The sequence below is a fragment of the Corvus kubaryi genome, unplaced genomic scaffold (genome assembly GCF_017639235.1).
Source record: "Corvus kubaryi isolate FWS band 111438036 unplaced genomic scaffold, C.kubaryi_AGA036_p1.0 37387, whole genome shotgun sequence".
Lineage (NCBI taxonomy): Eukaryota > Metazoa > Chordata > Aves > Passeriformes > Corvidae > Corvus > Corvus kubaryi.
In genome coordinates this window covers 12,999,767-13,022,238 of record NW_024581129.1, presented here as the reverse complement: position 1 = coordinate 13,022,238, position 22,472 = coordinate 12,999,767, and the positions used below count along the sequence as shown (strand labels likewise).

General features: G+C 56.1%; 2 protein-coding genes across 2 annotated transcripts; both read right to left on the bottom strand.

The window, feature by feature from the left end:
• Nucleotides 1–1,651: 1,651 nt before the first annotated feature.
• MRPL28 (mitochondrial ribosomal protein L28) lies at nt 1,652–4,611 on the bottom strand. Its single transcript, XM_042037193.1, has 5 exons — nt 4,254–4,611; nt 3,995–4,147; nt 3,155–3,289; nt 2,462–2,548; nt 1,652–2,049 (listed from the first exon to the last, which is right to left on the bottom strand). Exons 1-5 carry the CDS (start codon nt 4,539–4,541, stop codon nt 1,966–1,968), a joined length of 747 nt encoding a protein of 248 aa, XP_041893127.1. The 5' UTR covers nt 4,542–4,611; the 3' UTR covers nt 1,652–1,965.
• Nucleotides 4,612–5,276: 665 nt separating this feature from the next.
• On the bottom strand, nt 5,277–22,472 carry PGAP6 (post-glycosylphosphatidylinositol attachment to proteins 6; the record flags this gene model as incomplete). Its single annotated transcript, XM_042037603.1, has 13 exons — nt 5,277–7,868; nt 8,302–8,418; nt 8,808–8,954; nt 9,757–9,935; nt 11,822–11,958; nt 12,626–12,749; nt 13,324–13,417; nt 14,125–14,444; nt 15,609–15,874; nt 16,236–16,369; nt 16,444–16,651; nt 18,168–18,345; nt 22,433–22,472. Coding segments are annotated over 13 exons (2,241 nt in total), but the record flags the coding sequence as incomplete, so codon positions are not given.

The following is a 22,472-nucleotide window of genomic DNA, read 5'->3' as shown; positions in this document are numbered from 1 at the left end:
CCGGCGGGTCAGGAGCTCTCCCCAAAAAGCTCCTGCTACCCCTTGTCACCCACCAAGCCCTCCCAAGGCAGCACATCCTGCAGATGCCCAATGAGCAGCTCTGGAGACCACTCAGGGTCCAGGCCAGGCGGTTTTGGCAGAGAGAGGCCACACAACCAGAGCCTCAGTTCCACAGAACCAAAACCTCCCACCCCAGGGACAGAGCAGCAGCTGCTCCCTGTCCCCTTGGCCACCCCCAACAGCTCCTTCAGCACCGAGGAGCTCTGAAGCACCCGGGGACCCCCACGGGGCTGGGCAGGATCCAGGCAGGCGCCAGCCAGGCTCGGGAGGCCAGGCACGTTCCAGCAAAGCTGTGGAGGGGGGCCACGACAGAGCCACGGGCTGAAGCTTTGCTGGGAGCTGCATTAAAATGCATGAGCTGCGCTGGCCCTAATGATGAGCAGAGCTGTCAAACAAGGAGCTTGTCCCAGCTAATTATCTCTAACGAGGGCAGAGTGTCAGGGTCCCCGAGGAGCTGGGCAGCAGCTTCCCACTCAGCTCAGTTGCAGCAGAGAGAGAAGATAAGCAAATGTCATTGTGCTGGCCTAGCTGCACAGTCATTAATTAGGCAAATATGACCTTCTGTGCCAGTTTGCTCTTGAGAACCTGGACTTGCTGGGGATGGGACACACAGGCAGGCTGGAAACATCCCAGCTTCTGCCACCCAGCCTGTTCCCCCTGTGCCCCTGCAAAAACAGCACAGCCCTATCTGGCAGTCCCAACCAGCCCTACCAACCTGTGCCAGGCTCCCTGCGGGCTCAGATACCACTTATGAGGACTCCAACCCCATCTCTGTCCTAAAGAGCAGCAGAGAAGTCTGGTTTTCATGAAATGCTGCTGTTTGGATCATATTCAACTCTACCACCTCCCTCACCCAACCCCCAGCACAGCCCTGTGGAGGCTCTGTGCTCACCCAGTGATTGCCTCTGCACCACCTCTCCCCCAGACATTCAAGGCACTGGCAATCTCCACTCCCCTGTGGTCCTGCTCCATTCCAGTGCAGAGGGGATGAGCCACATGCTGCTCTACAAGCCCAGTTTCTCTCTCATCAGTCCTGTAGCTCACAAACCAAGGCAGTGCACTTGCCCTGATGGGCAGAGAGAGGGAAGCCCAAGACAGGGGTAAGGAAAAGTCTCTTCCAGGAGCAAGCAATGATCCAGAGAGACAACCCACACAAGGTTCAGCCTGCAAGCTCTGTGCTTGTCCCTCACCTCAGAGCTGAGGGGAAAGGGGGTGAGGCTGATTTTGATCCACCCAGAAACTCACTGCACCACCACAAAGCTTCCAGACAACACCAGGGACTCCCAGTGCTGTTCCTCAGCCTGTAATTATGGCAAGTGCTTTGCAATCCCTTGTCACCAGACAGCAGCAAAGGCTTCAACACCCACTTCAGCTACATTTTTACAAAACAGAAGATTTAAAAGTCACCAACTTACAACAGAAACAGGGCTGTAACCCAGGGGTTATCGAGCTGTGCTGGGGAGCTCAGCCCCACCTGCTGAGAGGTTCGGGGTCACACTTTTGGGGCACAACCACCTCTGCTGGATGAAGCCGGGCATTGATCTGAGTTACACTGTGTCTCACAGTCCCTGCTACAACACACTGATAAGTGTCAGAGAAAAGCTTACTGCTTTTAATACCAAAATATGTATTTTGTATCACAAGTGGGCTCTCCACAGCAGCCAACTGCTCCTACAGGCAGAAGTTCTACACTGAGTCAGTCTGACAAGAACTCTCAGAGCCACAGCACAGAAACTCTTTCCTCAGACCACAGGAACAGGTCCTCACTGAATTTAGGCTGTCATGACACTTCAGGAACATGGTTTTCACGTGGCCTCTTCCCCACCAGCGTGGCTCAGACAGCAGAGCCCCTGAACCCCACTGCTTTATCTGCAGCAGGCTTTTGCTCCCAAGGTTTCTCTCCTTCTACTGCTTCTGCACTGCCTGTTGCTGTTCTTTCAGCTGGCTGACGAGCTCTTCAGCATACACCTTGAAGAGTGGGACAGGGTCCTGTAACAAAGCAGAGGATAAACCACTTAAAAGGGGAGTGAACATGAGCAGCAACAAGGGGAGGTGCAGTGGGGAGCCCAGGGACTGCTGGCAGAGAAAGATGTGACTGGGTTTTATTGAGGGGCTGAACAAGGCAACCTGTTGTGCCACAGCTACTGCTCAGCTCTGTAACCCTCCCTCAGAGAGGGCAGGCACCTGTGTGGGACAATCAGCAGCTTCCCCAGTTCTGAGAGCAGATGAGAACCATCAGTAGCCCCCAAGGATCCCTTTCCTTCCTTCCTTTTCCTTTCCCTCCCTCCTCACATTGCCTGCCATCAGAGCTGTACTGGAGCACGTGGGTGAACACATCCTTTGAAGAAGCTGGATGTGCAGCCACAACACCTCAGTGCTGAGCACTGCCTCAGGAACTCACCTTTTTTTCCAGGAGCCTCTGTTTTTCGATGGCTTCTTCCAAACTCAAGCCAACCCATTCAGCTTCTTCTTCTGGGATCACAAATTCCTGTGATAAAAAAAGAAGGTAGCACAGTCTTTGCAGGTGACCAAGATGCAAATCCTCCCTATGCCCAGGACACAAACATGTGATCCAGTGGGAGCATTACTACAGACAAATCATAAAGCACTGTTCCCGCATTTCTAACACCCAAGGGCCACTTCCCTTCTCTCCTTTCTCCTTAGCAGGGGTCCTGCTCTCTGATCAGCTGTGTCTGCTCTTGCAGTTCTTTTATGTAGTTCTGGGGCTGTTTCTCAGCACAACTCCACGGACTGTGGGTGCTGGTGGTGTTTCCACGCTGGCAACCACCACCAGCTGCACAAAACTGAACAGCACATGGGCACTCTGGGCTCCTCCTTCCAGGGGGAGCACAAATTCTTACTGTTTTTTATTGCAGCCTCTCACTGGCCTCAGTCACAGCAAAAATACTGCTTCTTGTGTCCCTAAATGATGAGTACAAAAATTAGCAGCCCACAGAGAGACAAGAAAAACCTGATGATGTCTATATTTTCTCTGCCCATACCCTCATCCCTCAGCACAGGAGCACCAACACCAATGACAGGTGACCCTCCAAGCAGCAAACACCAGGACAGGGACTGCAGGCCAGGAACCCACTTTGTACTTGTCATAGATGGCCTCTCTCCTGGCTGGATCATTGGGATGCAGCTCAGGATCCCTCCGGGCCAGGCGCAGCAGCATCGTCCGCTTCAAATCCATCCCGAGCTTGGAGCACATGTCAACCTTGGGAGTCTGGAGAAAGGGAGCCTGGAGTTAAGCTACACCAAGGGACCAGCTGCCAGGGAACACAGGAGTCTCCCAGCACACTGACAGCACTGGCAGTTTATCCACACACAGCAGAGGCTCCAGGACACATACTGTGAAAGGGGAAGGGTCTGTCGGATTTGTTCTGGAGACAATCTGATCACATGTCTGAGTTTGAATATCAAGGGCTCCAGTCAAGAAGGTATTAAAGGCTGGGAGCATTAGAGCTGTGCTAAAACATTAACTGCAGCACTTGTTCAGCCTGGAGGAGGGGAGACTGAGGGCAGAGCTCAGCAGGGGCTGCAGCTCCTGCCAAGGGGCAGCTCCGATCTCTGCTCCCTGTGCCAGGGACAGGACCCAGGGAACGGCTGGAGCTGGGCCAGGGCAGGGTCAGGTTGGATATCAGGGAAAGGTTCTTCCCCAGCGGGTGCTGGGCGCTGCCCAGGCTCCTCAGGGAATGGGCACGGCCCCGAGGCTGCCAGAGCTCCAGGAGCATTTGGACAATGCTCAGGCACAGGGTGGGGTTGTTGGGGTGTCTGTGCAGGGCCAGGAGCTGGACTCCATGATCCTTGGGGGCCTATTCCAACTTGGGATTTTCTGTGCCTGAATTCTAGGATGCCCTGCCTGCCCGCCCATGGCGCACCGTGGGCACAGCCCTGCCTGGCCGGGAGCCCCGCCGGGCGCGGGCCGTACCTTGAGGATGTAGAAGTCGAAGCCGAAGGCGGCGTCGATGAGGTCGAGCGTGCGCATGGTGACGGTGATGGTCAGCGTGGCGTCCAGGATCTCGCTGTAGAACTGCCGCTCGAAGAGCTGCGGCTTCCACGTCTTGGGCAGCCTGGTGGAGAGCTGGGCACGGCGCGGCCGTCAGGGGCTGCCCCGGGGGGAGGCGGCGGCCGCTGCCAGCAGGCCCCGGTGGCACCGGCCCGGGCTCGGGGAAGGGCGCAGCGCTCACCTTGTCGTTGCGCGCGTAGCGGAAGCCGCGGATCCATCCCTCGCCGCCCCAGAGCCCCTCGTTGGCGGCCGGCGGGAAGTACACGGGCACCGGCACGTCCTGCACGCGCTCGCGCTCGCCGGTGCGCGGGTTCCGCCGGTAGCGCAGGCCGTGCGGCTGCCAGTGCACGGGGGTGGGCGGCGTGTCGTCCTGAAGCGAGGCCAGGTAGTGCTGCGGCAGCCGGGCGCAGATGCCCTCCCGCATCCGCATCGCGGCCCAGAGCCGTGGCGGGAACCGGTGCAGCGGCATCGCTCTGGCTCCGGCCCCAGGGCCCTACGGCCCCCGCCCCGCCCCGGACCCGCGGCTGCCGCTTCCGCTTCCGCCCCGCGCGGCCTCAAGCACGGCCACGGCCACCGCTCATTGGCTGGCGCGGACGGAGCACGACGGCGGCCGGGAGGGGCCGTGCCCCGCCCGCGTTTCGTCCCCGCCAAGACCGGAGAGGGTTCGAGGGTGGCCCCGGCTCCTCCCGGCGGTGCCCAGAGACAGAACCAGGGACGGGCTTGAACTAAACGACGTGGACTTCCACCTCAATGGACTCGGGGGAACGGCTGGAGCTGTGCCAGGGCAGGGTCAGGCTGGATACCAAGGAAAGATTCTTCCCCAGAGGGTGCTGGGCGCTGCCCAGGCTCCCCAGGGAATGGGCACGGCCCCGAGGCTGCCAGAGCTCCAGGAGCGTCTGGACAATGCTCAGGCACAGGGTGGGGTTGTTGGGGTGTCTGTGCAGGGCCGGGAATTGGACTGGATGATCCGTGGATCAGGATATTCTGTGTGGAAGAACTTCTTCCCATGGAGGGTGGCAGAGCATTGGAACAGCTGCCCGGGGAAGGCTGGAATCTCCCTCCCTGGGGACATTCCAAACCCTACCTGGACACATTCCTGTGTCTCCTGCTCCAGATGGCCCTGCCTGGGCAACAGGGGTGGATGGGATGATCTCTAGAGGCCCCTTCAAGCCCTGAGGTTGTGTGACTGAAGCCACCAGGTGTCTGCCCGCAAATACCGTCACCTTTATTAAATTATAAAACCGTAAGCTTTAAAATTTACCGTATAAAATAATCACAGGTATTAACAGCAAAGAAAAAAATAACCATTTTTTTTCCCCCAGACACAGGAATTTGCTCAGATTTTACCCAAAATAATTAACCCTCCCTCCTGCAGGCACCAAGGCCTGGTCAGCAGGGAGGGGGCAAAGCAAAAATTGACGATCAAACACAAAATAAACAATCATGTCAGTGGGATTTCTTGCCCCAAAGCTTCTCCTGCTTCGAGCATGGAAATCCCTGAAGGGAAAGGCCCGATGAGGAATTATTGCTTTCTATGATAACCAGCAATACCTGGCCATATCAGTGGCATCAGGTCATACTGGCAGCACCCAGGTCACATTGGCAGCACCCAGGTACACTGGTGGCACCCAGGTCACACTGGCAGCAGTCAAGTCACACTGGTGGCACCCAGATCCCACTGGGGGCACCTGGGCCACCCTGGCAGCACCTGGGTCACACTGGTGGCACCCAGGTCACACTGGCGGCAGTCAAGTCACACTGGTGGCACCCAGATCACACTGGTGGCACCTGGGCCACACTGGCAGTACCCAGGTTACACCACTGGCACCCAAGTCACACTGGCAGCACTCAGGTCACACTGGTGGCACCCAGGTCCCACTAGCAGCACCTGGGCCACACTGGCAGCACCCAGACCAGTCTGGTGGCACCTGGGTCCCACCTGCAGCCCGACATGGACGGCACGGCTGTGAAGGAGCGGCAGTCGCCTGCCACAGTGCTGGGGCCTCAGCACCGCTGTGCAAACCGAGACAGGGGAAAAAAAAGTGCCTGAAAGTGGTGAAAGTTGGAGGAAGCCCTGAGGGCCCCATGTCCCCCTTCCTGCCGTGCTGCCCTGGATGGCAGCAGCACAGAGAAACGCAGGGGACACGGGTGGGGGGGGATGACACTGCTGGGTGTGGACAAGTGTCCTTCACTTGTCCCGTGCCTGCTTAAAAAGGGAGACTTTGCAGAGGAAGGGGAGGCAGAGGGATAAAGTGCAGAGCTGAGCTGGATGCTCTTCAAAGCAAAGAAAGAACCCCGAGGAGGCAAATCCTTCATTAAAAGCTCTTTCCTCCCCAAAGCCACCTGAGGAGGGGCTCCCAGCAGCACACACTGGGCTGGCACAGCTGGAACGATGTAGGTGAGCCCTTATCTGTAGAAGAAGGATGGGCAAAGACAACTTCCCTGGTTGCCAAGTTCTGCCCTTGCTTTCTGCGTGCCCTAGAGTAAGGCTAAGGTGAGACACACTGCAAAGGAGACCGTGGCCACCTGGGGAGCCCCCAGTGATGCTCCTGGCTGGGCTGGGACACTGCTGTGGCCTCAGGACCCTGCAGTACATCCAGGCTCTGAGGCACAGCAGGCTGGAGGAGCAGCTCAGGCACCACCCTGAAGCACCTGCGCTGCCCCAGACAGAGCCCTGCCCGTGCCAAACCCCCCAAAAGGAGGAAAACAGTGAATCCCTGAACACCATCAGCCTGGCTCCTTCCAGAGCTGAAGTTAAACTCAGACTAAACCCTGCACTGCTGTGGGTTTCACAGCTCTGGCTGAGATGCTGCTGCTGCCTCCTGCATGTCCCCACATGGGGATTTTCACATTCCTGCTGGGTCGGATCCTGAATCCAGGGCCCAAGTCCCAGCCTCATTTCCCCCCACAGAACCAGGACTGGGTAAGAGCAGCAGCACCTGTTTCAAAGGGAGAGAGGCTCCAGACTCCCAAGGAGATGGCAGCCAAGAGCCCAGCACGTGTTGGGATCAGCTCCCTCCCTTCCCATCAGCACCAAGAGCAGCATTTGCTCCCCAGAACAGAAGAAACGTGTTGTTCTCTTGGGTTCAAGTGGTGACTGCAGGATGGCAGGGGAGGTCCCTGTCCCACATCCTCTACCAGGACGGGGTGCAGAGAAGAGCCCAGCAGCCAAAGCCTTGGCTCCAGCTCAGCGTGGGCTAAGCCCAAGCCTCATGGATGCAGCAGCGGGGGAAGAAGGGTTGGCGATTTCCCCCAGGGCTATGGGGAGGTGGTGGACAGGCTATTCTTTGATGTGGAACCATGAAGAGCCTGCCCCACCCCAGCAGAAAAACAGAGGTGGCCCCAAACTTTTTCCACAAGACCAGCCCAAACCATCTTCATCTTTAAACCCAGTCCATGCTGCGCCCTCCTGTCCAGGAAACAAGCACGTCTGACGTGCAAGGGGCGGCCCCGGCCAAGAGCAGCTTCCCCATCCCTCCACCCCTGTGACCAGGACACCTCAGGTCACAGCATAGAGCTCCTCACGGTCATTCTGGCAGATCTGATAGCGACACGTGAGCTTCTGAGACCAGGCCCAGGGCTTCTTATGCTTGTCCCGAGGAGGGAGCAAGAAAGCGACACTGCAAGCCACCAGCACGTGCCAGATGCTGTGGGTGTAGAAATAGTTCTCATTGGTTTCCATGAAAGCGTACACTGAGATGGCAATGAAAGCCAAGGTGATCCCTGGAAGGAGGTAGAAAACCCAGCGCTTCCACGAGGAGGGGTAGCAGTGCCTGCGCTTCGCTCCATGGTGAACCTGGGGGGGTCAGAGCACACGAGGGTTGAGCAGCCAAGCAGAGGCTTAGGCAGGGGGGAAATGGACCCCAGGGCATCTGCCAACCTCCCAGGGTGCTTGTTGTCCCTGAGGAATTCAGCCCCCCGCTGCTTGGGCCCACCTCTGCTGTGCAAAAGCTCCCCACCAGCTGTGGGCTACAGCTCCTGCCCAGGGCCAAGCCACAGCCCATGTTTCGGGACAGCACTGCAGCTCCAGGTCTGAGACCCAGAACCAGGGGATTCCTCAGCTACTGCAGGGCTGGAAAGTGAATCCCTTGCCCTAACCCCTCCACCTGGATGTTTCAGGGTGACCAAGGCATGCCTGTGGATGGGCTGGAGCCTTGGGTCTGCTCTACCGCCACCATTCCCCATGGGGAGCAAAGGGCAGCAGGTCCTGCCTGGCTGCCCTCACTTACCCACGCTGTAACCATGATGACAAGGGCGAAGAGGCAGGGACCCATCATGTTCCACACCCCTCTGCGGTCCAGCTGCAGGGACATGGCAATTAACAAGGTCCCCAAGACGAAAAGGACCTGGAAAAGAGACACCACCACTACTGTCAGGAGCTCATCTGTTGAGAGAGTACAGCCAGACATGCTAGAGGCAAGGAGGACCTCTTCTTCTTGCTACTCAGCTCTGCATCCATGCAAGAGTCAGGAAAAACACTTTCAAGGGGAAACCACAGAACCCACGAACCTTTACCCCAAATCTCAGGGGAAATCTTCAGGCCCAGCCCCTACAAGCACACAGGTCCACGAGCCAAACTCCTGGGACAAAACAACCCAGGGTGGCATTGGGTGACAAGCAGGCTCTGTCACCCAGCTGTGTCATTAAAACACAGCGGTGAGAGGGCTCAGCGTGGCCACTCATGGCTTGGCTGGCTTGGGTCTGGCTGGGCCACGTGGGGTCACCTGACACTCACATATTTCAGGATCTTCTTCACACGGGCCATGCACAGGATGGTGACCCAGATGGACACCACGGAGCCCAGGAAGTCGCAGTACTGCAGGGTGTCGTAGTCCATGATGCACATCACAGCCACGCCTGGCTGGTCACACGCGTGGTAGAACTGCGGCCAGGGACAAAAGCAAAGGTCAGCATGGACCCAGCAGCACCACATGGCTCACTGGGAAGGGGAGGCAGGAGAAGGCTCAGCCCACAGGCAGGATCCCTCCTGCAGTGGCTCCAGGAAGCTCCACCAAACCACTGTGGCATTATGGAAAGCAGGTGAGAGCAGGCACCCTACCCCGTCCCAGCAGTTCTGAAAGGGCAGGACATAGGAGCAAGTCCAGAGCAGGGACATGAAGTTGACAAGAGGACTGAAGCACCTCCCCTATGGAGACAGGCTGAGAAAGTTGGGGCTGTTCAGCCTGGAGAAGAGAAGGTTGCATGAAGAACTCATAGCACCTTCCAGTGTCTGAAGGGGGCTACAGGGAAGCTGGAGAGAGACCCTTCTCAGGAACTGGAGTGATGGGACAAGGACTAATGGGTACAAATTGAAAGAGGGAAAATTTATGTTAGATATTAGGAAGAAATTTTTGACTCTGAGCATGGTGAGACACCGAAACAGGTTCCCCAGGGAGGTTGTTGATGCCCCAGCCCTGGAAGTATTCAAAGCCAGGTTGGATAAGACCTTGAGCAACCAGGTCTAGTGGGAGATGTCCCTGTCCATGGAATCAGGTAATTTTTAAGGTCCATTCCAACCCTTCAGCTTTCTTGGATTCTACAACGTGTCCATGGAGGTGCTTGTCCAATGATCCCAGAAGCTCCTTGTGGAGCTCCAGGATGGGCTGCTCCATCAAGGGCTTCAGTCTGGTGCAGCATTCCCAGAGCTCAGGGGGAGGTGTCAGGGGACACAAGGCAGTCCCTACCGTGGAGAAGAACATGGTGTAGGTGTAGACAGAGGCCTCCACCAGGTAGTAGCGATAGACAGCGACTGCAATGGCGGGCAGGAACATGAGATTGCTCAGGGTGAGCAGGAGCGTGGCCAAGTTCTGTGCACCCACGGTCTGGGCCTTGGTGTCATCCGTGCAGCTCCAGCCGCCCCAACCTGTGGACAGAGAGGCTTCTGTGGATCTCACAGGCCCTGCCTTGTCCTCCCACAGTACCCAGCAGGAGCCTGGAATTGCTGAGAAGGAGCAATCCCACACCCAGACTGTCCCCGAGCCTTCTCTCCACCAGCCTGTCACATTCCTGCTCTCAGGGTGGTCTCATTACTCGTTGCATGCTCTGCTGTGGGAAGCTGCAGAACCCCAGCAGAGCCCTGTGGCTGCCCTGAGGACATTCCCCCAGGGTGTTTCCATGTAGCAGAGACCATCCTACATCCAGACTGGTACTTTCCATCCCTACAGTAACTCAGCACACATGCTACTTGCTGCTGGAACATCAAGCACTCAAGATTCAGATGCTTCACATGATGGTGTAAGTTGGATGCAAGATCCCTACAGATCCCAGGAATCAAGTGGAGAACGATCCCCAGCACTGAGGCAGCCACTGGGCTCCTCTCCTACCAGCTGTCACAGTAGGGCAGATCCAAAGCCAGGTCAGGCTGCTCTGGACCTTCCCCAACAGACTTTTGAATATATCCAAGGATGGAGACCTGGAAAGTGTGCAAAAATGAACAGCTCTGAAAGGGGAAAACATGCATCTTCTTCACTTCAGGTGAAAATTTCCTTGCTGCAGCCAATGTCTGTGGCCTCTTGCCCTTTCCCTGTGCTCACCCTGCGTAGCTGGCTCCAGGGTCCCTGTAACCTCTGTGGGCAGCAGAAAGTGTGACTGGTCCCACTCCAGCTTCTCTTCCACAGGCTGAACAAACCCACTGCCTCAGCCCATGGTGACATCCAGGGCTGCACAGGTGAGTGGGAGTGAATGTTTCCTAAAGGACAGTGCCTGGCACAAAACACAACTCTCAGCCTCTGACTGGATACCAGGGACTGAACTGAGTCAATCTCTATGAACTCAAATCTGCCTTTTCTTTTCTAAAATTATTTAAATTATTTAAAATAAAGATTAGGATGGCCATGTCCTTTTGAAAAAAGGAGGTCAGCCACAGGGCAGCCGGGGTGTGTGCAGGCACTCCATGGTCAAGGAGCAGAGTTAACAGTAGCATCCATCCCATTCCAGAGTCACTGGAACTCACAGCAGCAGCTCTGCCCTGTGTGCTGGCTCCCTGCCAGGCAGAGCCCAGGGAAGCTCCTCTCTCCAGTTTATTTCTGGGTCACAAATATGCAGATGGGGCATTTTGCTCAGAGTGATTCAGCAGAAAGCTGTCCTCATCCTGATTCCCCAGTTCCCTTAAGGTGCTCTGTGCTTCCCAGAACCTGGCAGCCCTCAAGGAAATTGGGATGCTGCTCCCGATCTCGCTCCTCACCCACCCTCAGCACTGCAGCAGGGAGGTCCTGGCTCAGGCCCAGAGCAGCAGGGAACCACATTTTGCCTTGTCCTTCTGCTCAGAACAGGTACACAGACCCACGCAGGCACAGCAGAGCTCATCTTCCCTACGCCACAGACTTCCCAGGTCATTAAGATAATTAGGAGCTGACACAGATATTCCTCCTCCAGGGGCACCTCCGAGTCTAAGGCTCTTGGCAGGAGACACACAGGGACCGCAGCCCGGCCTCATCACATGCCATACCAGGAACCTACACAGCCAACCTCCCTGACAGGCACAGGCTCTCACATAAGCATTTTCAGGCACCCTGATCTCTCTGGGGATGCTCAAAAGCACTTCTCCAAGCCCTGGGGGACTCCAAGCTGTCCTCATCCCAATTCCCCATCACCCTTGGGCTGCTCTGTGCTTCCAGAACTTTGCTTCCCCAGGCACTGTGACACTGCCAGCCATGACAGACCCCAGGCTCCCCCACCCAAACACCACCACTCTAAATTGTGTTGTCCCCTCGGGGAGGATGGCAAAGCTCCCCAGGAGAAGGCACTCACCAGCCTTGCAGCTGCAGCCAGCATAGAGGTAGCCGTGTCTGCGCAGGAGGCTGCACTGCCCGTAGGGCCCGCAGTCGTTGAAGCAGGGCGTGAGGTACGCGAACACTGTCACTTTGGCTTCTGCACTGGTACAGTCCCTGCAAGCACAGCCCAAGGTCCCCTTGGTGCCACAGGCCTTGGGGCAGCCCTGTGCCCTGCTCCTGATGGCCAGGCCACGCTCCTGCGTGCAACTCCCTGGTGGTTGGGGAGCTGCTCCATCCCTCCCAAGAGCCAGGAGCAGAGTTTGCTCCCTCGCCACTTGGGCTGCCAGACTGATATCCAGGTGGGTGCCAGCTCTCCTCAGACCCCCATGGCAGACCCTGGTGCCCATGACTGTCCTCAGGACCAGTGTCACCAGTGCTGTTTTGCATCATGCACTTGGCTCCTTACACAAGAAACCAGCAGGAAGGTAAACTGCAGGAATTCGGGTACAGCTGCCTGCATCTCAGAGACCTCCCAGAAGGGTAACAGCAGCAATTATTTCCCAATTTATTACCTCCAAATCCACCTGGGGAAGGGGAAGCTCACCTAGGCAGGCTCTACCATCTGCAGTCTACATGAGATGTGCCAGCTCAGCATCAAAGCAGCTTGGGTGCTCACAAGGGAGCATGTCAGCAGGGCCACCCACCTCCTTGTCCCTCTCCAGCCCCAGTTCAACTGCCACCAGGTGAGAGGAGCCCACAGCCCGGACATGAGGACAGGGAGTTAGGTTTGCTCACACAAGCCAAGGGCAGTGGGATGTAGCAGGATGACATCCAGACTCACCCCTGTCCCCTGGGGCAGAGGAGCTGCAGGGACAGGAACCAGTCATCAGTCTGTGGGTACAGGACAATCAGCATTGCTTCCCCAGAGGACGCGCTCACACTCAGAGGGTAGCCCTGGGAAAAAGCTGAAAGAAAAGAGGGTGCTGTGATGTGCCAGGGCTTGAGGAGAAGGGCCCACAGCAACCCCAGGCTGAGACTGACTACACAGGAATCAGCTGCCTCCTGTGGCTCCTTGCTCCCATGCTCAGGAGGCACCAGGCACATGAGAGGACCCCTGCTCCCAAGACCCTTTTTCTTGAGTTTTGTCTTTTATCTCAGTTCCTGGTACATGCCTGAGCAGCACAGAGCGCCTGGAACAGCCTGTTGTCTTGGCTGGTCCTCCAGTGCACAGCTTAGCTGCTTTGCACAGCAGCAGTATCTTCACCATCCCCAAACCTCCTGCCAACAAGGCTGGAAGAGCCCCAGCTGGTAACCAGCCCTTCCTTTGGTGGAAGACCACCAAAGGTGGTGCCAGACCACCACCTGCACCCCAGCACCCTGGGAATGTGCCAGCACAAAGACCTCATGAGGGTTTGTGCCAAAACCGGTTTCTCTGGGACACTCCATGAAGTCCTGAGTCTGTTAATACCTCTCCAGGTCTAAAAGCAGAGCCCTGAGATGACATAGCTGAGCTGGTGGCAGTGCCAGCATCTCTCCTACCTGTGCTGCAGTTCTGTGTGGCGTTGAGGGACAGCACTGGTGAAGCAGCACTCACACAGGCTACCACGGTGGCATTGGCCAGGCTCACAGACGTCTGTGCAAACAGAGCATTGTCCCATGTTAGAGTGCCCCGATGCCATCCCCCTGCACCATTCCTCTCCCACAGTGCCCATGGGACAATAAATCCTGCAGGTCAAGCCACCCATCAATTCAGAAGGTTTCTGGTTCACTTGACCCCGTGTTGCCACTGTGTTGTGTCGTGACTAAGAGGCAAGAGACTCTCCGCGGGGACCCTCCCTGGTGAGCTGCCCCAAAGCTGGGATACTCACACATCATTTCAGCACCAGCACAGGGTGGCACAAGTCAGAGTCTGCAGAACATCAGGGCTGAGCCCTGCTCCAGCCCTCAGAAAGTTTCATGGAATTTCAGGGGGCTGATTTTGGTGGTGGTGGGGGTGGGGGGATGTCACTGAAGGAGCCTGGGAATCAGTGACTTGGACAGGAACATCCCTGGGTTCCCCTGCTCAGCCTCCTCTCCCGGTGGCAAGGTGCCAGGCTCCCGTGGAGAAGATGGCATTGCAGCTGCTTTCCATTTTGTCTCCTCTGCGTCACTGCCGCAACATGCCACAAGCTGTGGCATTTGAATTGGAGCTGGCAGGTGGGACACGCTGGAAGCAGCTAAAACAGGCTCGGAGTGTTTTGTAACAACAAAAAGAGAAATAGTCCCACTGGTACCTACAACCTCTGGAGCAGGGACACAGCCCTGCCAAGGGCACACAGCGCTGTCCCTCAGCCTGCACACCTTGTTAAGCAGCAGATTGACCACGAGCGATCCCCCGCTGTCCATGCCCGTGTTCAGGTTGAGCAGGAGGACGGTGGGGGACAGGGAGTTCACGGGCACACTGGGACCGTTCAAGAGCCGGTAGCGCACGGACACCACGTCCAGGTCCTCCCTCACGACGGGCTGGCTCTGCAGGCAGGAGCTCCGCTGGCTGGACACGTTGTGTGGAGCCTCTCCAGCAGCTGGAGCAGAGCTGCCTGCTGCTCCTGGTCTGGCACCAGCCTGGCTCTGGTTTAGGCTGATGAAGTTAAGGAAAGAACTGGTGCTTCCTGGTCTGCAAACTAGAGCAAAAAAGGAGAGGAATCAGCACAGCCAGGTCTAGCACCTCACCCAGGCAGGGCCCCAGCAGCTCCAGCGCTCCAAGGGACAGCACAAACTGGGGGTTTCAGATGGTTCATGCCCTGCATGAACTGTCCCTGAGGCACTATTTTTGCAGGGGGACCACCCACAATTTGGGACACTGAAGGGAGCCAGACAGTGGTAGAGTGGGTGGAAGCACCCTGGAGCTGCAGGGAAGGGGGAAGAGAAGAAGGGATAACACAGCACTGTCAATGTGCCCAGGGAGTGCTCACTCACCAGCAGCAGAGCTCAGCACTCAGCTGTCCCACAGCCACAGGCTGCACAAAAGTCTCTCCCAGATCCCCATATGTGAGCAAACAAAGCTGAGCAGGAGGGAGAAGCCAACCCAGTGGAGCTATGGGCACATCACACTGTGGCAGATGGAGCCGAATGGGACACTTGGATTCCCACTGCTGGAGCTGTCCACTGCTCCCAGAGACACCAGTGCTACCCTCTAACATCTCTGCTGCCAGTGCCAGGTCTTCCAGCACACAGGATGAGGCTCTGCTTTGAAGAGGAGGTAGCAGAACCCCCAGCAGAAGAAAACTTTAAAAATGTACCTAGTTGGTGAGCTTCCAGCAGTCAAACAGGGATTATGGTCATGGAATAGGTGCAAAGGTGCCTATCACAGCCACAGGGACCTTGTGACCACCTGAGCCACAAGGTGCCATTGGAAATGGTGACATCCCCTTACAACAACCGCAGACATTTCCCCAAGAAAACCTCTGTGAGGTGGTTTCCTGCCTGTAGCCTGCTCTTGGCCAATTAGTAGTCAACATAGCCTTAGTCTGGTCTACCACCCAAAGCTATTTTCCCCACCAGATTTTAAGCCAGCCACTGCTTCCCAACCAACCTTTAGAAAAATAACATTGAACTTTTCAGGTGTTTCCAAAACAGGCAGCTCTAGCAAAAGCCTCTCTGGGGTGAACACCGGACCTTTCAATTTAGACCTCAAAGCAAAAATTAGGGCCTCCAAGAGGAGGCAACCAGCATGCTGGGGAGCATAGGCCATCACAGCCAGGCACCCAGAGACCCAAGGAAGACACAGCACACACGGAGTTCCCTCTGGTCCTTCCCTTACAGCTAAAGAACATGGAATTTCACACCTGTGAAAGAAGCCAGCATCTCCAGGGACACGCTGGCATTGGTGGTGCCGAGACTCTCCACCATGATCTGCAGCCACTTCTCCCAGGGGGGCGAATCCAGGGCCAGGCTGCAGTTGATGCTCCCGGTGCAGGTGAGGCTCCTCTGGAAGGACTGGGGCAGGGTGATGGAGCCCAGCAGCACCCGCACATTGCAGGCTCTCTGCTCGCTGGTGACGCAGCTGCTCAGCTGGAACCGCATCCCTGAAGCGTGTTTGGGAACGAAGACCCTGCGGGAGGAGGGGGCAGCAGTTTGCAGAGCTTCTACTCTTAGCACAAGCCAGGTCCCCAGGGCTTTGTGACAAGAACTAGACTGCCCTGGTTGGTGCTGTGAAAATCCTTCCCAAGGCAAACATCTGGAAGAACTAAAATTCTGCGGCTGAATCTGTGATCACCTGGGAAGAGTCGGAGGAGGGTGCTCGTGTGCTCCCCGTGCAGACCCTACCACTGCTGCAGGGAGCTCAGCAGCAAGCTCAGAGACCCCCCAGCTTCAGCCCCATGTGGGAACAACACTGGCTTTCCCCTAAGCAGCTCATGTGGGAAATCCCACCCCGCCATGCCCTCAGTTGCCCACCCGCTGCTCCCACTCACTTGACATGCAGTGGCTTAGCAGGCGAGACAACGGTGTGTGGCATGGGGACACCAGGCTCCAGGACAGGCATATCAGTGAGTCTGAGCACAAACATATCTGCCTGGAACATATAGGGGCATGGAGTGGAGAAACCCTGCAGGAGGGGAGAGCACAGGGGTCAGCCGTGGTTGTGATGACCCGGGGCAGAGCGCAGGGCAGGACCCTCACCTTCACCTCAATCCTGCCCGCAGCCTCGGGCAGGTGGGCAGCAATGAACCAGTCCCCAGCAGCAGGGGTGGTGACGTTCACAAAGGTGGTGTTTTGCACAGCACTGCTGAGGGTGATGCTGATGTTGTAGGAGGGACGGACGGTGGCGTTGGCAGGAAAGCGAGTGCCCAGCGGGTTAATGACGGGAGGGGCTCCGTGGCGAAAGTGCCTGCGAGAGAAACCATGGTCTGAGTAAAGCCAGGGATGGAGGGACACTGGCAAGCTAACCTGGGATACAAACTAACTAGGGGACACCCTGGCTGGCCTGGGATTGGAAAGGGAGCAGGCTGAAAACCCCACATTTTCAAGTGCAGTTATCATTTTCCTCTGGTGAGGACTGGCTGCTATTAGCTTATCCAGGATTTATTTAGCGATTGGTTTCACTTGGCAGCTGATTAAGATTTACATGGTTCCATCAAGCCTGTAAGCAAATTTCCAACACTTACTAAGACTAAGCCCCACCCACAGACTACTGCTTTATAACCATCAGCAAATGCCCCATATAGGGAAAATCGTCCACAGAGACCTTTTATTTTCTAGCTAAGATCTGCATCTTCGTGTTTCCTCTTTTAAGGAAGGCAGACAGACAGACTGAAAAGACACTTTCCAAGGAAGACCCATGTTACAGACTTCAGTACAGCAGCACTTCTGCTTTCCAGATAAGCCCAGCATTTGAAGCAGCAGAAACACACACAGCTAAGGAACATGGGAGATATTTATTCAGTCAATTTGGCATTTAATTTGATTGCTTTTGGACTGCACTGCAACAGGTCCAGCAAGCAAACATGACAGGTGATATGTTATTACCCCTTGGAGCTTATCTGGGTTAGCCATCACTTCTTGGATTATTGTTTAGCTGCTGCCTTGTCCCTCATGCCCCCAAACTACTGGAAACCTTTTTGGGAAGCAGAAAGCAGGAGGATCATCTGTGCCAGGCTGCTCAGGAACAACTAAGAGCGCCGGTCTCTGCCCAGGACAGACCAGGGAAGCACAAGCCAAGCAGCTTCAGTCACTCCCAGATCTCTGTGGAACGGGTGCTAGAGACCCATGTGACTCCATGGGCACAACTTGCTGAGGAAGCTTGATGTCTTCCAAAGATAAAGCTCAAAATTGGGCAAGTTTTTGACCTCAAATCCTTCAACAAGTCAAGTACTGCTTTAAGCAGCATTTCTTTCCCTGAGATTGAGTTTGCAATCTTCACATGCTCTTGTATCCACAGGACACCACATTCCTCTCCCACCTCTGCTCCACACTCAGCCACACCCCTCAAAAAGTGCCCCAAGATCTCCTCAGTTCTTATCTACTGGGCAGTTTGCCCATCTCCAACCAGTTTAGGTCTGCTCAAGTTCCTTGTAGTCCTGCCACATCCTTTGGCACCATGTGCAGGTTCTGCCAGGCCAGGAGCACCTCTGAGCAGCACATCTGCCTCACTGTGAAGCTCTCTCCAGTGTCCTAAGGGGTCTCTTGGACACCACACCAGAGAGGCAGCCCCAGAGCCACTGGTAACATGAACATAAAACACTCCTACAGGTTTAAACACAGATTCAGTGCTACTGCATGAAGAAACTACAGCTCCCGCAACTGAAGGGCCCAGCCTCCACCACCAACCAGCCCCAGCCACGAGTGACTGGGACAAGGGGACAAGAAGCCCACAAGGACAAGCCCTGGCACAGGGACATACATACACAGTGATCTCCATGCTGGTGCACTCAGGGCCTTTCCCCCGGGATGCCTGCAGGAGCCAACGTAGCAGCACAGTGTCTTCTGGCACGTGGAAGTGAAAGAGCTTGGCATTCCCATACCAGCTGTAGAAGGACAGCTTCTGTGCACTCTGAGAGAAGTACTCGGAGACATACAGGGAGTCTGGAAGGGACAGAGCACAGCAGTTGGCAGGGGGGCTGCTGGGGGCAGGCTGCAGGGCTTTATCCACCCACAGAAGCACACAGGAGGCCTAATGTTTCTTGGAAAAGTGCTCTTTGTGTCCCTGATTTCTCATTCCAGTCCCATTAGATATGTGGTGATCCACGCACCTCCAGCCAGAGCCACCCACACTCCTGCTATAAAACCATCACCCTGAACCAGAGAGCACTAACAGATGCCTAAACTACACTCTGAGAGACGTGCCCTGAAGATGAGAGATCACCAGAGACACCAAGGAGGAGGAAAAGGTCACGAGGGAAGGTTGATGGCAGAAGGAAAGGTGATGGAATAGGCAGCAGGAAACCCTAGGGCACAGTGCAGAGCAGATGGGTGCAGGCAGCACAGGGCTGCCCTGTGCCCCAGCAGCAGTTAATGGTGCCAAGAGGCAAGAGCTGTGCCCTTGTCTTTTGCTGAGCACATGGGCTGATGTTTTACATGGGCAGAGAGTGAAAGGACAGGGGGAATGATTTTAAACTAAAGGAGGGGAGATTTAGATTGGATGTTAGGAGGAAATCCTTCCCTGTGAGGGTCAGGAGGCACAGGGTGCCCAGAGGAGCTGTGGCTGTCCCAACCCTGGAAGTGTCCAAGGCCAGGTTGGACGGAGCTTGGAGCAATCTGGTCTAGTGGAAGGTGTCCCTGCCCATGAGATGATCTTTAAAGGTCCCTTCCAACCCAAACCATTCTGTGGTTATGCATTTACCCAGCTCAGGACACAGGTATTTTCTTCCTGTGACACATGACGCTATGAAAATTCATGTGCTGCAAATGTAACTCTGCTTTCAGACATACCTTCTAAAGCCTAAAGATTTTCCTAGCTGGAAGAAAGGCTGCTGGGATAGTGAGAACAGCCCCGGGGTAGGCTGAAAGGGCAGGCAAGAAAACAACAGCTACTCAGTCAAAGTGCCATCAGGACTAACTAGATCCTCCATCCCTCTGCCCAGCTGTACACCTACAGATCACCCCCAGCAAAATGATACATTAACCAAACCAGCCAGACTGCAACTCAGGGCTGGAAAAGAAGCATCACACCAGTTGAGAAAGGGCTAGAACTGCACAGAGACAGCAGGGCCAAGGCCATGCTGCCCATCCAAAACCAAGGTAACACTCAGCAAGGGGGTAGAAGGTTATGTCTTCACACGTCTGCGGAGTGCTTCCTGCTGCTCCTTTCCTACTTTGGAATTCCCAGTGTGGGGAGAAACTGTGGCACCTTTCAGAGGCAGATTCTTCACTTCTATCATAGAATAGCAGTTAACTTGCCTTCCTCCAATGCTGCACAGGGTCATGCTGGAAACACAGAGGACCCAACTCTGTGTAAGAAAGATGGCAAAGAAAGAGGAAAACAATCCTCAGGCAGGACCAGATCCTTGGGACGTACTTCCTGCCGGGAGGAATCTAATCCTAGCAGGAACTACTATTCATGCCCCAAGGAGGACGCTCGCCGGCCTGCACCCACAGCACTGCAAGGAGACAGGAACGATAATCATGGGTTTAACTCCCTGGCAACCTACCAAGCCAAAGCCTGCGGGCATCCTGTAATCCCAGCAGGGAAAGGAGGAAACAGAAAAGCGAGAAATACCAGGCACACAAGGCAGCTGGAGGATTTCCTCCTGGAGGAAGAGTGCGGCTGCCTGACCTTGCCGCAGGGGCTGCCCCAGCCACGCACCCGTGGGGGCCAGCCAAGGGAGCAGAGCCACTGAGTCGGGAGAGGCCATAGGGAAAAGTGAGCCTTGAGCAGGATGGCCAAGAGGCCACAGCCTGTGGGCAGAGCTGTCCCACTGCAGTCCCCATGCCGGGGTCACACTGCTCTCCAGGCCAGCAAGGAGCAGACACCACAAAAGGGGCTTTTCAAACCAATGCTCCCTGGCCGAAATGCCAGCGCAGTGCGTGGGTACTGCAGACAAGAGCTGGCTGTGATCCCTGCCAGCCCGGGGACATTTCCCACACTGGGGCTATGGAAAGGAGCAGGCTTTCATCAGTGGTGTCTGTACCCCCAGCACACTCCACGCGTGCTTGGCACTCTCGTTTCTGGCAGTCCATGGAGACATTTGGGCACAGGATGAGGGTAGGCAGGGACACAAAGTGTGATTAGAGCTGGGAGAGCCCTGGTCCTTCTCCATGCAACAGGTCCCATCAGACAACCTACAATCTGCCCCAACTCCACCAGCTGTCAGCCACGGTCATCACCTGCCCTGCACGTCCTCACCAAGCCAGAGCTCGCTCTGTGTGGCTTTGGGGGAGGAAAGGGCAGACCAGCTGCAAAATTAAAAACTGCAATCAGCAGTGCTCTTTATTAAGGACTGGTCAATTACGTGGAGCGAGCTCAAGAGCATTACCAGGTCAGAGCAGGCAGATCTGCCCTGCCCACGCACTGCCTGCCACCAGGTAAGCACCAGCTGGGGCTATGGAAAAAGTCCACTGACAAACAGCTTCTTGTGGTGCCAAGGGCTGAGCCCCTGCTCGCAGGCTGTGCTGGGCACCCAGAGCTGCACCAGCAAGCTGGTATGTCACTCCCAGGCCACCCTCCACCTGGGCTGACAAGGAAATACCACAGATAAACAGAACATCAGCACAGAAAAGCCTGAAAGACAGGTCACTGGAGCCAAAGCGTGTGCTCTGGCAGTGCATTTGCATCAAGAGAGAGTTCTCTGGCATGTGCTGTGCTCTGTTTGTGTCCATCCCCGTCTATTCAGTCTGCTCGGCACCAGCATGGCAACACCTGGAAAGTCCCAATTGACTGTTCCATGATGTGAAACAAGCTTTAAGAGCAAGAGACCTGTCCAGTAGATGCTGTTTTCCATCCTCTTCCATACAGATTTTGCACAAGCAGATTTCAAACGTATTATGCAAAAAACAAAAGTGTTTTAAGACAAGGAACAGAACGTGGTAGAATCCCTGATGCACAGAGGAGACACATTATTTCAATTTCAGATTAAAGAGTCACCTGCTACAGCTCGGGTTTGTTTGTCCAAAGATGATCTCATGGTAGTTTTAGGAAATAATACCTTGACTGCGGGTTCCACAGGGCTTCCCATCAAAGGGATGAAGCCCTCATTTCAAAGCAGACGCTGTCTAAAGCTACAAGGTTGATGATGAGCCTGACTCAAGAAAAGACTGGGCCATGTTGCAGGATGTTTGCCCATTTACAATGTAACAGAAATCCTTTATCCCGGGTCAAAAATCCTCCTACAAATGTTGCAGAACAGGGACCCCTCGCTCCCCTGGGGAGAGGCTGATCTCTGCCAGCGCCCAGACATAACCCTACCGCGTCATTCCCGACCGAGGCATCCCCGACCGAGGCATTCCCGACCGAGGCATTCCCACGGCCGGCGGGACGGCGCCGGGACAAACCTAGCACCACACCTGAGGCGCAGGGGAGCTCTCCAGGGCTGGGAACCCAGCGAGCAGGATGCCAGAGCAGGGTGGGCCTGGGGCACGGGGCCATCTCGCCCGTGGCTCCCCGAGAGCCGCACGCTCTGCGGACTGTGAGGAAGCGACAACCACCATCAACAGGACAGGACGGGCAGAACGAGCCGACCTCCGTGACGGGGTGAGCAGGTGAACAACCTCACCTCCCCAAACCTCTCCACCGCCACAGAAGCTCCGGGGAGGGGGGGCACAATCCCCGCGGGACCTTAGACCCACCGGTCTCCCAAAAGCCCCGCTCTCATCCATCCGTCTGCATGCCCTGGAAGTAAAGTAACCAGAAAACAAGGCAAACCCAAGGAAAACAACCGCTGCAAACACAGCAGAACCATCTGGGACTAGCCTGACCTCCCACTGCTCTGCAGGACCGGCACAAGCGCTGCTCCCCGGGGATGCTCAAGAGCCTCCGACTCCCTCGGGAACGCACGAAGACACCCCAAAGTCACTGCAGATCCACCCCGGCAGCAGCTGCGGGACCCGGGGCAGCACCGGGGGCTCCCTCCACCATCACCCCGCCGCTTTCCCACCGCCGCCTCTGCCCCCCGGGACCCCGCCGGCCGCCCCCCGGCCCCGCCGATCCCCCCTCTCCCGCCCCGCCGGGACTCACCGGGGCCGGTGCGGTTGCCGCGGCCGGCGGGCAGCGCCAG

Bases quoted from the DNA above. Each gene is read 5' to 3' on its own strand.
- MRPL28 (XM_042037193.1), bottom strand. From the start codon at position 4,541: ATGCCGCTGCACCGGTTCCCGCCACGGCTCTGGGCCGCGATGCGGATG. The intron at 4,148-4,253 runs GTGAGCGCTGCG...CGCCGTGCCCAG, and splicing joins GCTACGCGCGCAACGACAAG to CTCTCCACCAGGCTGCCCAA. The intron at 2,549-3,154 runs GTGGGTTCCTGG...TTTTTATCACAG, and splicing joins CCATCTATGACAAGTACAAA to GAATTTGTGATCCCAGAAGA.